General features: G+C 44.4%; 1 protein-coding gene and 1 pseudogene across 1 annotated transcript in view; one reads left to right on the top strand and one right to left on the bottom strand.

Annotated features, from left to right (window-relative positions):
- Positions 1–15,850, bottom strand: part of LOC121273195 (vitamin D3 receptor B-like) — a 242,994-nt gene that overhangs the window by 50,841 nt on the left and 176,303 nt on the right. Inside the window, exon 6 of the mRNA XM_041180186.1 lies at positions 12,824–12,954. Within this exon, the coding sequence (XP_041036120.1) occupies positions 12,824–12,954 (131 nt within the window). The remainder of the gene's footprint in view (positions 1–12,823; positions 12,955–15,850) is intronic.
- On the top strand, positions 1,488–1,858 carry LOC121273361 (annotated as a pseudogene).

Below are 15,850 nucleotides of genomic sequence, written 5' to 3'. Positions count from 1 at the left end.
GATATTGTAGACTGGATTCTAATCTATTCTGCCAGATTTGTTCACTCCCATTTTTGTTGTTGAGCAACAGAAATTAGTATGATTGAAAAAACCAAATCTGTGCCAACAGCTGGAGTGTCATCAGCTGCAGTAATTTTAGTTCTAGGTGTGGAACTCGAGTGGCAGCTGGAGTCACTGTGGTGCATCCGCAAGGCTGAGGATTACATGCATAGTATGTTTAGAGAGGTGGTCACACTGTAGCTAAGAAGTACACAGGCTGAGAGGGAATGGGTGACTGCCAGGGTATCTAAGAGAAACAGGCAGGTAGTGCAAGGCTATCTCACTCTCTAACCGCTTTTCCATTTTGGATACTGGTGAGTGAGATGGTTCCTCAGAGGACTGTAGCAAGAGCCAAGATCATGGCACCACAGGTGGCTCTCAGCTGCACAGGAGGGGAGGAGGCAGAGTGGAAGTATTATAATGGTAGCGGATTCCATAGTTAGAGGAGCAGACAGGTATTTCTGCAGCCAAAGACATGACTCCAGGATGGTATGTTGCCTCGCTGGTGCCAGGGTAAAGTATGTCACAGAGCAGCTGCAAGACATTATTTTGGGGGAGGGCGAGCAGCCAGAAGTCGTGGTCCACATTGGGGCCAATGACATAGGTAGGAAAAGGGAGAGGTCCTGAGGGCAGATTTTGGGGAGATAGGAAGGGAATTAAAAAGCAGGACCTCAAGAGCAGTAATCTCTGTACTCCCAGTGCCACATGCTAGTGAGCATAGCAATAGGAAGATTGAGCAGTTCAACATGTACTGGAGAAATGAAGCAGGAGGAAGGGATTTAGATTTCTGAGGCATTGGGATCGGTTCTGGGGCAGGTGGGACCTGTACAAGGATGAGTTACACCTTAACAGGACTGGGACTAGTGTCCTTGCAGGGAGGTTTGCTAATTCTATTGGGAAGGGTTTAAACTAGATTGGCAGGGGGATGGGAACCCGAGGGGGCATTCAGAATGCAGAGGTAAAAAACTGGCAGTGGGAAGTAGTGAAGTATCAACTGATAATAAGGACATATCAGAGACTAGTATCAAGGTAGATAGCATACTTGGAGAGTTTGATAGAATTAGAATAGGCAATAGTAAGTCTTTAGATGGGGTCAGGATAAGGGGGAAAGTAAAATAGCCTAAATCAGGGCTAATGTGCATGTATGTGAATGCACGGAGTGTGGTTAATAAGATTGGTGAACTGCAGGTATAGGTTGATTAATGGAATTATGATACTATTGCAGTAACAGAGACCAGGCTCAAAGAAGGGCAGGACTGGGCATTAAATATTCCTGAGTACAAGGTTTTTTGGGAGAGACAGGAAAGGAAGAAAAGCAGATGGTGGCGGAGTGGGGATGGGTGACTGGCAATATTGATTAAAAATGGCATTACAGTATTGAAGAGAGAGGATGCTCCAGAGGGATCAAGGACGGAATCTCTCTGGTTAGAGGTAAAGAATGCAACAAGATGGCTCCTGCTAAGAAAGGTGAAGAGAAAAAGAAGGACCGTTCTGTCATCAGTGAGGTGGTTACCAGGGAATATACAATAAATGTGCACAAGCGGGTGTGGGTTTTAAGAGATGGGCTCCTCGTGCCATTAAGGAGATCTGTAAATTTGCCTTGAAGGAGATGGGTACTCCAGATGTCTGCACTGATACTCGTTTGAACAAGGCTGTTTTGTTTAAAGGTGTAGGGAATGTTCCATATCGCATTCGTGTGCGTTTATCCAGGAAATGCAATGAGGATGAGGACTCTCCTAACAAATTCTACACATTGGTAACTTATGTTCCTGTCACATCCTACAAAGGTCTGCAGACAGTTAACATTGATAAAAACTAAATTGTAAATGTTTTGTTAAAAATAAACTGTGAAAAGTGAAAAAAAAACATTGGTTGGTGTAGTAGGGGGCAGGCGATGGCTTGGTATTCTGGACCAAGTAATCCAGAGACCCAGGGCAATGCTCTGGGGACCCAGGTTCAAATCCCATCATGGCAGATGGTGGCATTTGAATTCAATAAAAATCTGGAATTAAATGATGATGACCATGAAACTACTGTCAATTGTTGTAAAAACCCATCTGGTTCACTAATGCCCTTTAGGGAAGGAAATCTGTTGGCCTACATGTGACTCCTGACCCACAGCAATGTGATTGACTCTTAAATGCCCTTTGAAATGTCCTAGCAAGCCACTCAGTTGTAATAAACTGTTACAAAGTCACAAAAAAGGAAAGAAACCAGATGGATCCAGCGTTGACCTAGGCACCAGAAACAACAATGGCAATCTCAGCCCTGTCGACCCTGCAAAGTCCTCCTTACTAACATCTGGGGGCTTGTGCCAAAATTGGGAGAGCTGTCTCACAGACTAGTCAAGCAACAGCCTGACATAGTCATCCTCACGGAATCATACCTTACAGACAATGTCCCAGGCACCACCATCACCATCCCTGGGTATGTCCTGTCCCACCGGCAGGACAGACCCAGCAGAGGAGGCGGCACAGTGGTATACAGTCGGGAGGGAGTGCCCTGGGAGTCCTCAACATCAACTCTTGCATCAGGTCAAACATGGGCAAGGAAACCTCCTGCTGATTACCACGTACCATCCTCCCTCAACTGATGAATCAATGCTCCTCCATGTTGAACACCACTTGGAGGAAGCACTGATGGTGCAGAATGTACTCTGGGTGGGGGACTTAAATATCCACCGTGGCTCGGTAGCACCAAGCTGACCAAGCTGGCTGAGTCCTAAAGGACATAGCTGCTAGACTGGGTCTGCAGCAGGTGGTGAGGGAACCAACAAGAGGGGAAAACATACTTGACCTCATCCTCACCAACCTGCCTGCCACAGATGCATCTGCCCATGACAGTATCAGTAGGAGTGACCACTGCACAGTCATTGTGGAGACGAAGTCCTGCCTTCACATTGAGGATACCCTCCATCATGCTGCGTGGCACTACAACTGTGCTGAATAGAATAGATTTTGAACAGATCTAGCAACTCAAGACTGGGCATCCATGTGGCGCTGTGGGCCATCAGCAGCAGGAGAATTGTACTCAACCACAATCTGTAACCTCATGGCCTGGCATATCCCCCCACTCTATCATTACCATCAAGCCAGGGGATCAACCCTGGTTCAATGAAGAGTGCAGGAGGGCATGCCAGGAGCAGCACCAGGCACACCTAAATATGAGGTGTCAACCTGGTGAAGCTAAAATACAGGACTACCTGCATACCAAACAGCATAAGCAGCAAGTGATAGACAGGGCTAAGCGATCCCACAACCAACGGATCAGATCTAAGCTCTGCAGTCCTGCCACATCCAGTCGTGAATGGTGGTGGACAATTAAACAACTCACTGGAGGAGGAGGCTCCACATATATCTCCATCCTCAATGATGGAGGAGCCCAGCACATCAGTGCAAAAGATAAGGCTGAAGCATTGCTACAATCGTCAGCCAGAAGCAACGAGTGGATGATCCAAAACAAAACAAAAACAGAATTACCTGGAAAAACTCAGCAGGTCTGGCAGCATTGGCGGAGAAGAAAAGAGTTGACGTTTCAAGTCCTCATGACCCTTCAACAGAACTGATTTTTCATTACAAGGAGAGGGGTGAAATATAAGCTGGTTTAAGGTGGTGGTGGGGGGGGGGGGGGGGGAGGGGGAGAAGAAGTGGAGGGGTGGTGTGGTTGTAGGGACAAACAAGCAGTGATAGGAGCAGATAATCAAAAGATGTCACAGACAAAAGAACAAAAGAACACAGGTGTTGAAGTTGGTATATTATCTAAACGAATGTGCTAATTAAGAATGGATGGTAGGGCACTCAAGGTATAGCTCTAGTGGGGGTGGGGGGGCATAAAAGATTTAAAAATAATGGAAATAGGTGGGAAAAGAAAAATCTATATAAATTATTGGAAAAAACAAAAGGAAGGGGGAAGAAACAGAAAGGGGGTGGGGATGGAGGAGGGAGCTCAAGATCTAAAGTTGTTGAATTCAATATTCAGTCCGGAAGGCTGTAAAGTGCCTGGTCAGAAGATGAGGTGCTGTTCCTCCAGTTTGCGTTGGGCTTCACTGGAACAATGCAGCAAGCCAAGGACAGACATGTGGGCAAGAGGGCAGGGTGGAGTGTTAAAATGGCAAGTGACAGGGAGGTCTGGGTCATTCTTGCATCTCAGCCTCCTCCGGCCTCACCCCATGGATGACAGTATTCAGCCAATTCGATTCACATGATACCAAGAAACGGCTGAATGCACCGGATACTGCAAAGGCTATGGGCTCTGACAACATTCCAGCAATAGCAGGACAAATCCAACCTGGCTGATTACCGTTCCATCAGTCTACTCTCCAACATCAGTAATGTGTTGGAAGGGGTCATCAACAGTGCTATCAAGTGGCACTTGCTTAGCAATAACCTGCTCACTGATGCCCAGTTTGGGTTCCGCCAGGGCCACTCAGCTCCTGACCTCTTTACAGACTTGACTCAAACATGGACAAAAGAGCTGAACGCCCGAGGTGAGGTGAGAGTGACTGCCCTTGACATCAAGGCCGCATTTGACCGAGTGTGGCATCAAGGAGCCCTAGCAAAACTGGATTCAATGGGAATCGGGGGAAAGCTCTCCACTGGTTGGAGTCATACCTAGCACAAAGGAAGATAGCTGTGGTTGTTGGAGGTCAGTCACCACAGCATAGTGCTAAGATTGCATCTTGACAGAGAGATTAGGAGCAAGTTCCACCCTGTTAGAAACTCAAGTCAAAATGGGCAGCCAGAACCAGCTACTAACAAAATTGCTCCAAAAACTTTCTAAAGTCCTTCAGGTATTTTCTTGGGTTTCCCTTGAGCTAAATGTTTACTGATGGAAATAAGGCCTGCAACAGAAAATATATAAAAAACAAACAAAACTTACAAATGATTAAAATTACATCATGCACTTTCCCAGCATAACGGCCTGTAGCTGCTATGTGTGTGATTGTATTTATAACTTCCAGAAATTGTGCCCCTCCAATGCAAAATTACTGAGAATGAAACCCCCAGGATAACTATTTTAAAAAAAAGTTACCAGAGTTTGTTCGTATAACTATTAGGACAGGGGGGCTGCATGAATTCCAACACTTGCTGAGGTAACTTTGAAATCAAAAATGTGTAAAGTATATTCTGGCTGATCTCCCACAGTCAGCAAGTACAATGATACAGTTAAGCAGAAAGAACAAATGGGAATGACTGAAAGTACGTTTTTACATCAGCTGCATTTTTCATGTTTGTGCTCAGAACTGAAAAACAAGCAACGTTGAATAAATATCAAGTTCTAAAGGACTGCATCATTATTCAAATTTGGAGGGATGTTCTCAATAGTACTGATTTAAACATGCATGCTGAAGTAATGTTCTGGTAGCACTCAACTGCTGCTTTTGATATCTCTTGATATTCTCTATACAAATCCCTAACCCTAATGAGGTGGCCAGTAAAAGTAAGGAACTGCAGACCCATCATACATGTACAAATTTATTAATTTATGTAACCATGCCATTTCAAAACCAATAGTAGACATTAGACAGGGATCCTTGGAATTCTCTACTCCGGTTGTTGAGTATATTCAAGACATAGGTCAATAGAGTTTTGAATGCTAAGGGTCAAGTGTGGGGAGGTGGAGTTGAGGGAAATGATCAGCCATGATCATATTGAATAGTGGAGAAAGCTCAAGGTGCCAAATGATCTACTCTTGCTCCTGTTTCTTATGAAACCTATGTTAATAGACAAGAAAACACTCTTCATGTAGCTCCCAGGATCAAATCAAATTACACCATGGCCTGAATTTTTCCCTCGTTGGGCGAGTGAGATTGGTGGGAAACAGGTCCCTGACCGCGATTTCACACTGGCTGCTCAATTAATGGTCAGCCAGCATAAATCGCACGCTGAAATGCTCAGCACTGCCGGGGTGGGGGCAGGAAGAGGACAGGCGATCATGTCACTGCGGGCATGGGTGAGCACTTCCACTGAGCTCCCTAAAGGCAGACAGATTCCTCAAGGAGCTGCATAGCTGCAAATAAAAAAATAAAGCACAAAAAAATCTGCAAAAGATATCTATGCAGCACAATCAAGCTCCTGAAAGCATACCTCATAAAAAAAAGTCCCCAGGTATTCCTTTTTATTTTATATCCTAATGGAGATTTCATCCCGCCCTTGGATGAGGTTTCATCAAAAATGTAAAGGCCGCCTGGGGGCTGTCTTTTTTAATGAGGTGTGCTTTCAGGTGCTTGAGTGTACTGCATGGACAATTTTGCAGCATTTTTGGGCCTTATTTTTTTTATTTTCAGGTCTGCAGCTCCCTGAGGCATCTGTCTGCCTTCAGGGAGCTCAGTAGAAGCGCTCACCCATGCCCGCGGTGACATTAGCACATTCCTTAGCTAATATCACCACCGTCAACACCTCTTTGTCCTTTTGTTTATGACATCTTTGGCAATTTCTTCTTGGCCTCCACCTATCACTGGCCACCTATCCAGCTCTACCTGTCCCACTCCCCTCAAACAGCTTATATTTCACCTCATTTCTATATTTTCTTAGTTCTGATGAAGAGTCATATGGACTCAAAATGTTAACTGTATTCCTCTCCGCAGATGCTGTCAGACCTGCTGAGTTTTTCCAGGTATTTTTGTTTTTGTTTTAGGCAAGTTCACTGTTGGGTGACTGTTTCTGACACAGTGCAGGTTCGAGACCTACATTTGACCCTGATGTTGGGATCCTGACATAAAACACACAATCCTTCCCCATGTCTCTGTAATAACCATTAGATCTAAACCATTTATCTTGATTTGTGCCATTAGTTCACCTATTTTAGTACAAATGCTTTGTGCATTCAGATAAAGGGCCTTTAATATAATTTTGTTACTACTATTCTTTGCATAGACCTTATTCATTGATGCACTATTACAATTAAACTCCCTGTCCCTTCTTGTTCCACTCTTTATCTTTACCTAAATTGGTACTCTGTTTTACTGTCTCGACCTTTCTCTTTAGATTTCTAAATCGCCCTTCGTTTGCCCCCTTCCCCCACACCACTTTGAGTTTTAAGTCCTATCCACAGCTCTAGTTATATGATTTGCCAGGATCCAGCCAGTCTTAAGTGGAGCCCATCCCAACAGACCAGCTCCCTCATTGCCCAGTACTGGTGCCAGTGCCCCATGAATCAAAGCCCCTTCTTCCCACATCACTTTTTGAGTCATGCATTTAATTTTCTAATCTGCTTCACTCTATGTCAATTAGCTCAGGTAACAACCCAGACACTAAGGCACTAAGACACTCCACGGTTGGGCCTTTCCATTTCTGTGCTTCCTATCCTGCATTATGCCTGTACATTAAAGTGAATGTTGGAAAAATGCAGCTAGTGATCTCAGAAGTGGAACCCTGGCCTGTGACTCTGGAAAAAAGCAATTTTAGAAATCATTTTTGGCAAGCAATAAAATCCACAAAAAAATGAACATATATTTCTTCAACATTACACTACTTGAAAAAAGTCTTCAGAGAAATTTGAATGTATCAGTTTCTGCATCGTTGAACATATCTGTAAATAATAGTGTCAATTCCATTGAATGGCCATTTATATGGTTCCTTCCTTTGCCTTTATTTTCAACTGTGGCTTCCCCTTGTCATTGCTTGGTCACAGACCCATCTGCAAAACACCGCTGGCTTGAATTACCTCCCGTTAAAGATTTGCCTCATTGTGCTGAGGAGCTTCTAGTGTTGAATGCCAGATGTTAGAAAAGTATGCGCCCGCCACAACTAGATTAGCAGAAAGCCAGGAGTAAATTTGTCTCCCTTGGTTGGGAAGGCAGAAATCAGTAAAGATACAGTTAAAAAAACTGAGGTTAGAGTGGAAGCAGAACATCTGTTCATTGCAAACTTTCCACAAGGGAAGGGAAAAAAATGGCAAACAACATTTGTTTGTCAAATGTCAAACATTATAACAAATAAGGTTTTCTGTTGATAGAGAGTTGTTTGAATTCTGTTTGTTAATAATAACACTTTTCTCCCCGCTTATCAGATCGAACACTGCTAAACTTGGGTTCAAACTCTGCAGAGGAGGACCAAAGTTAAAGTGTTAAATAGAATCCCATTGTAAGATGTTGCTACGAGTATAGGATAAGTATTTCCAATGCTAGCTGTGAAGGGGACAGCCAGTCTCATCAGTGAAGATATTTATAGTGTCCTGTTGCTAGCACATGTTCTGTTTACAACACTTCCAGTTTACATGTGGCTTTATCGGAGAAAATAAAATCCACCCATCAGTTTATCTTTTATTAGTGTTTTTATTCCTTTCTGCCCAAACTTAATGTATCAACCTGCATCCACCCACACCAACCACGGCACCCCCCCCACCCTCCTCTTCAAAATATACTTTCAATCATGTTAATCTGCCATCAACTGGACCCCAAAGTTTAAAGAAAGCAAAATCAAGACTGTTCAGGACCCAACATCTATATTCAGACAATAGCTCGGAGGCATTGACAATAAGGGCCTTCTTAATACTGGATCGCCAATGGGCCTATTAAGGATAGATAGTGCACAGATAAATTTCAAAGGGAGTGAGTGAGAGCAGAATTCAGAGTTTATGGATTTTCGGCTTTGAGCAGAGTTTGGGGGGTCCTGGGAATACTGGTGCCAGCTGGTGTGTCAGTTTTGAGATGTCATTCCTGGTGTGGAAATGTTAACCAGGATGGGTGGAGGGTGGGGCAGGGATCCTTCTCTCTTCCTTATTAAGGCAAATTAAAATATTTTAAAAGCCTGTTAAGAGATTGTTGGAGGGGGAGGGTGAAATTTTGAAAGGGGATCATGGATTTCAGGAGGTGCCTGTTCCAGATCTGAAGGGAGGAGGGTATAGATTGGGAAGTCAGTCATTGTTGCCCCAGGGCATCACCCTGGGGCAATGAGGGGGTTGGTGAGGCCAATGGGGAACTTGGCATTTGGTAAGTAAGCGCTCATGGAACTGCGCATTTGGTGGGGAAACTGGGCACTCAGTGCCCAGGCATTAAAACGGGGTCATTACCCCACCACGCCCCTCAGGGGCCAAGGCTGCCAATCACAATTGGGTGGTCACCTACCCAAAAAGAAGGCTCCAGCTGGCAATGGGGCCATGACTGCCAGTTTTTGGGCCCAGTGGCAATGAGGAGCAACACTCTACACTACTGCATCTTGCATGTCATTGATGCACTCTTTGCTAGAGCTAACAGTACATTTATTTCTTAACGCAGCCTCACATGTTCATCTGTTATTAAGGTGGGTGCATCTGTAGAATAATCTTCACATATAATGGGTCCCTACAGTATAATCACACTTCCTACCTTAAAATTAGGGTCTACATCGACAACCAAATAGTGTTAGGGCTGCACAGCTTTCTTTCTCATGGTCTAACAATTGTTTTAGACGTACTGAAATATATTCATTGTGATATTAGTGAGATTTTCTTCATTCTGTTTATTTTCTTAAATCAAGTACGTTTTTTGACCAGATGAGAAGCTCAGTACTAGTTGTTGAAACTACCTTTCTATTTGCTGTGATTATAATTCAAAATGATCACACATGGGAGGAAAAACCCAATATCCAAGAGTTTGAATCAGTGCATAGGGAGATCTCACCCAAGTCAGACTGCGAGAATTTGGAGCTTCAATATTTATGAATAGAATTGGATGCCCCTGGTGGAATACCACAAAATGCAGTCAGCCCACCATGTAGAACACTGAAAGAGCAGCACAATCTAGAGTTACTCCAGTTTCCCAAAAGGTCAGCATGAATGCCAACAGTTTAGAAACTAAGAGCCCAGATTTATTTTGTTCAAATAACGAATCTTCAGGAGCACGAATTTAAAGCCCAACTGTGAAGGAATTGAACTGATATTTGTAAGGGTACAGCTATTTTCCGATTGATGACTTGGCACCAACTGCACCTGACATAATTCAACTCCCTCACACTACTAGTACTATTCTCCATTAGAACTGCGATGCCATCATTGTGAAAATCCTAGATGGGAGATATTCAGTTGTGAGTTAGAAGCTTATCCAAAGCATCCCTTTATGCTAACAACAGGAATCTGGGCATGTCTGAAGAGGATAGCCTGTGCAGTATGCTGGGCAGTTGCTATTAATGGAAGACTTTCACTACTGCTGCAGACACTGGCTTAGCCTCATCTCCATAATATTCTCTTGATTTCCTTCAGTGGAGATTGAGAAAAAGATCAAGAGATATCACACATTTTAATAGTCAAAAACAGAATGAAACAGATGGAAAGTATCAAAGGCAAGACTCACTCTGTAAAGTTTAAGACGCTAAATAAGGCCTATTCAGAAGCTATTGCCTTGCCCAAAACAGCTTTCCACAAATGATCACTTCACTCAGATCTGTGCTTTCTGGTTTCCATCACAAAGTCCAACCAAATACAGGCTGTAAAATGATGGTGGATAGGCGGTTTCTACAAGGCCCTCTTTTCATCCTCCGTCGTCTAATGGTTGTCATGATGAACAATGTTCTATTCCAGATATCCAGATAGAATAGAATGGAAGCACACTTAAGAAGCTTTTATTTACAGAGACACACATGCACTTCCAAACCCAACAAGCAAGGTTTCAGTCTGCTTTTATGTACAAGAGCTCAAGAGAATCCCCACCATCTGAATACAATTAAATCCAATTAATATGCAACGAACAAACAATGCCCCTGGGAAAGATGCATTGGAGCCTCATGTGGAGGGCCAGAGGTGCTGAATAGCAGAAGGCCATAAGGGACCCAGAACAAAGTGTTCTATGGCAGCAGCATTCAAAATAAAGAAATGTCAGAACTTGTAAAGTTACTTTTATATAAAAGTTACTTTGTTCCTTCAGTTTTGCTTAAAAAAACTTTTTAAAGATTTTTAAAAAATCTTCCTGATCAGCCATGGGTATCTATAGGTTCTATCTAAGGCCATCTCCTGTTCTTCTGCTTTCAGGAGGCAGAAGAGGTTGAGAAGCATCAGGAGGACCACCCCAGAGGTGCCAAATGAACAGGCACCTTTGGTGATCTCCAGCCCCGGCCCATTACTACCCACCTCTCTCTCTTTGCCGATTCAGATGACACTACTGTACTGTGACCCCTTGGCACAGCTTAAGAAAGCCTCTCTTCCCTCACGAAGCAGCAACTTATTCAAACCAGCTGCAAGACAGCTGAGCACAGAGAGATCTTCAGCTGTCTAAGGTTTAAGCCCTCTCCCAAATGAGTTCTGCCATCATGGGTGCCATTTTAGCAACAATCTCAACTCAGTCACCTTCTGATTTGTAGTTCTCCTCCTCAGCCATCAAGACTCTCATTTGGAAATCATTTTGCTACTCCTTCATGCAGCATTCCCTCACATTGATTGAGGGGGAAGGGAGAAGGAGGAGGAGTAGGAGGGGAGGGTCATTCACATGAGGGTGATGGGTGGCGGAAGGGATGGTGTGAGGCCCATGAATGGCTAACAGCAGAGTGAAGGTCGTAGAAAGTTGATGCCCAATAATGGTCAGAAGCCACAAACAGAGTTGGTACCAGCAGTTAGGCTAGGAATTAGTTATTGATGACACTTGGTGAACAAACAGCATGTGTGAAGGAGGAATGATCACACAAAAATAAATCACCTGGGGAACAAGAGGAACCTGTAATTGCCAGTCTGAGGTACAAAGTTGCTGCTGATGTGCACAGCAGTCAAACTGGCTTTAGTCTGTAACCCTCTGGTCTGTGTGGCAATATCTATCATTTTGAAGAGAATATGATTGCATAGTGCAAAATGGCATAAGGTACTGCGAGCAGGTTACTGAAAATGGGGTTATCATCAGCTCTTAGGTAAGCACTTCTGCCAGTGCAGAGGAAAGGTTCTCTTTTCAGATCATAGGGGGTCAAAGATCCACCTGCGAAATCTGCCGACTGACTAATGAGAAAAGATTTGAAAAAACTAGAATTGCAACAAAGGTCAACTGTAATGTCCTTGCTGAGATCATCTAATGTAATGGAAATTAGTAATCAAACCTATCTTCATCAACTAGGTAATCAGAACATTTTTTTGATTCACAGTGACAGTTACTTAGGATATTCAGGATCCCCTCTCCCCCCAGTAGCAGTGGGCTAGGAGGTGCATATAATTGTGCGGGAAAGCATAGGGTGGAGAGCCCATCACCTTCCTGTCTCCCTGACCCTAGGTCCACAAGTGCCAATTAAGGGCCACTTAAAGGCCTCACCATTGGTTTTCTACCAGTGGTTTTGTGGGGGAGGGGGGGCACACCCCCTGGGCATCCTGTGCCACACAAAGGGCCCTGCAGGAAGATCCCCTGCTCTCCAGACTGATCTCCCTCCAGCCTCCTCACTAGGACCTGTCTGACCAGCCCCTGTGAGCCCACCCCACTCATCTCTCCTCCAGGGCCTCTCGTGATGTTTCTGGTCAGGAACAACTGCAATTCCAGCAGTGGCCACCACTCCCAGTGGCACTGTTGGGACTGAGGAGTTGTCAATCCTCTGATTGGTAGACAGTTCTTGGAAGCAGGATCTTCACCTTTAAAACTTCAAGAAACCCGATTGCTGGCAGCAGACTGCCTGATTGCCATTAATTTTGTAAGGGCTCCTGGAAATGGCCACAACAGGGTTGTCACTGCCTTTCCAGCTGGAGTACTGCCAGGCATTAAACTGCCTCGGCATTAAATTCAGCCTATTAGGTGCAGTTATTGGAAATTGTGTCTCTCAAGAACAAGATAAACTGAGTATTCTTCATTCATAAATTTAGTTTCATTTAAAGTTTCTCCTCTGTTCCAAGTACATTTACTTACATTCTTTCATCATGCCAATATCCTGGCATCGCTTGAGTCTACATGCTTGACAATGCCTTCTGTTATCCTTTGTAATTGAACAGTTGCCATTAAAAGGACAGGTAAAATTGGCCTTTTTCTTCATGCTTCTCCTGATGAGGGTGAAAATAAAAAAAAACTCAGTGGCCTAGATTATAAATATACAATTACAAAGGACAGGTACAGATCAACACTAATTTCTTTCTTTGCAGATTGTGACAACAATTTTACAACAAATGAGAAACATGAGACTAGACAATCAGGAAGCATCGACAATTAAGCAGGCTGTGTGCCACGTAATGTCCAGATGGAAGAAAACAACAGCAACTCCCAAAAAAGGGTGGTTTTGGGGGGGGGGGGGGGGGGGGTGGTGGTGGTGGTGGTGGTGGTGCTGGTGCTGGTGGTGGGGATGTGGTGTGTGTATGTGTGTGTACGTGCGTTTGAGCGAGAGAGAGGAGATGCTTTTACTGTTGAGAGTGCAGGCTGCGAAAAAAAACTCTGCTGTACACATCTGCCAGACATCAATTGGCTACCTCCTGTCAACAAGCTAAAGTGGTACATCGACACACTAATGCTTAATATAACCCCTTTATGACTAGTTTAATCTGTTATATATACAATGTATATCTATATATATATAATACAGAATAAATTTTAACACAGGCTTGATTGACGTAACTGATACCGTTGAATGAAAAATGCAAAGCTGAAGCAGTTTATAAATGTCACCTAAGCCACAAGGTATGTTACTGCCTCAAAAAACAAGTTCCTGCATTGATCTTCCTAGCTTTTCTGACTCTTCAGTCTAGAGCATTTTCAAGAAGTGGTAGCCTTAGCTCACTGGGAGCATTCATGCCATGAATTCAGAAGGTTTTGGATTCAAGCCCTACTCTAGAGATTTAAACACACAATCTAGGCAGGCACTTCAGTGCAGTACTGTGGGAGTACTGCAGTGTTAGAGGTGCTGTCTTTCAGATGAGACACAGATTGGCAGACATGGCCTCAGTTAAACAACTTATATCAAAGTGTGCCATAAAGTGCTCACAGGTGATGGACTCATATCTGCAGATATCCACACAGCAAACTACTGATCTATAGACAGTTGTGAGAGGAAGCTAGATGCTTTTCTATTGATGAAAAAATTTCACGAAGTTATCCCCAGCTATTTTCACATGTCTAGCTGGAGGCTGGTAATGGTGCCAGTGGCAGAGCAGACCTCTTACCCATCTTTTCAGCAAAGAAAAATGCATGGACCAACAACGGAGAGAAGCTACTAACAAATATGCAAATGCAAATAAATCATTTTTTTTTATTATTCATTCACGGGATGTGGGCTTTGCTGGCTAGGCCAGCATTTATTGCCCATCCCTAGTTGCCCTTGAAAAGGTGGTGGTGAGCTGCCTTCTTGAACCGCTGCAGTCCATGTGGTGTAGGAACACCCATAGTGCTGTTAGGAAGGGAGTTCCAGGATTCTGATCCAGTGACAGTGAAGGAACGGCCGATATATTTCCAAGTCAGGATGGTGAGTGGCTTGGAGGGGAACTTCCAGGTGGTGGTGTTCCCATACATCTGCTGCCCTTGTCCTTCTAGATGGTAGTGGTCGTGGGCTTGGAAGGTGGTGTCGAAGGAGCCTTGGTGAGTTCCTGCAGTGCAGCTTGTAGATGGTACACACTGCTGCTACTGGTGGAGGGAGTGAATGTTTGTGACGTGGTGCTAATCAAGGGGGCTGCTTTGTCTGGATGGTGTCAAGCTTTTTGAGTGTTGTTGGAGCTGCACTCATCCAGGCAAGGGGAGAGTATTGCACCACACTCTTGACTTGTGCCTTGTATATGGTGGACAGGCTTTGGGGAGTCAGGAGGTGAATTACTCATCGCACAATTCCGAGCCTCTGACCTGCTCTTGTAGCCACACTATTTACATGGCTAGTCCAGTTCAGTTTCTGGTCAATGGTAATCCCCAGAATGTTGATAGTGGGGGATTCAGTGATGGTAATGCCATTGAACGTCAAAGGCCGTTGGTTGGATTCTCTCTTGTTGGAGATGGTCATTGCCTGGCACTTGTATGGCATGAATATAACTTGCCACTTGTTAGCCCAAGCCTGGATATTGTCCAGGTCTTGCTGCATTTGGACATGGGCTGCTTCCGTATCAGTGGAGTCGTGAATGGTGCTGAACATTGTGCAATTATCAGTGAACATCCCCACTTCTGACCTTATGATGGAAGGAAGGTCATTGATGAAGCAGCTGAAGATGGTTGAGCTGAGGACACTACCCTGAGGAACTCCTGCAGTGATGTCCTGGAGCTGAGATGATTGACCTCCAACAACCACAACCATCTTCCTTTGTGCTAGGTATGACTCCAACCAGCAGAGAGTTTTCCCCATGACTCCCACTGACTCCAGTTTTGCTAGGGCTCCTTGATACCACACTTGGTCAAATGCGGCCTTGGTGTCAAGGGCAGTCACTCTCACCTCACCTTGGGAGTTCAGCTCTTTTGTCCATGTTTGAACCAATGAGGTCAGGAGATGAGTGGCCCTGGCGAAACCCAAACTGGGTGTCAGTTAGCAGTTTAAACAAGTGCCGCTTGATAGCACTGTAATGATCCCTTCCATCACTTTATTGATGATGGAGAGTAGACTGATGGGGTGGTAATTGGCCGGGTTGGATTTGTCCTGCTTTTTGTGTACAGGACATACCTGGGCAATTTTCCACATAGCTGGGTAGATGCCAGTGTTGTAGCTGTAGTGGAACAACTTGGCTAGGGGCATGGCAAGTTCTGGAGCATAAGTCTTCCATACTATTTCTGGAATATTGTCAGGGCCCATAGTCTTTACAATATCCAGTGCCTTCAGCCATTTCTTGATATCACATGGACTGAATTGAATTGGCTGAAGATTGGTATCTGTGCTGCTGGGGACCTCCAGAGGAGGCCGAGATGGATCATACACTTGGCACTTCTGGCTGAAGATTGTAGCAAATACTTCAGCCTTATCTTTTGCACTGCTGTGCT

Source organism: Carcharodon carcharias, chromosome X, assembly GCF_017639515.1.
Source record: "Carcharodon carcharias isolate sCarCar2 chromosome X, sCarCar2.pri, whole genome shotgun sequence".
Taxonomy (NCBI): Eukaryota; Metazoa; Chordata; class Chondrichthyes; order Lamniformes; family Lamnidae; genus Carcharodon; species Carcharodon carcharias.
The sequence above is the reverse complement of the archived record's forward strand: the minus strand, read 5'-3'. Positions and strand labels throughout refer to the sequence as shown.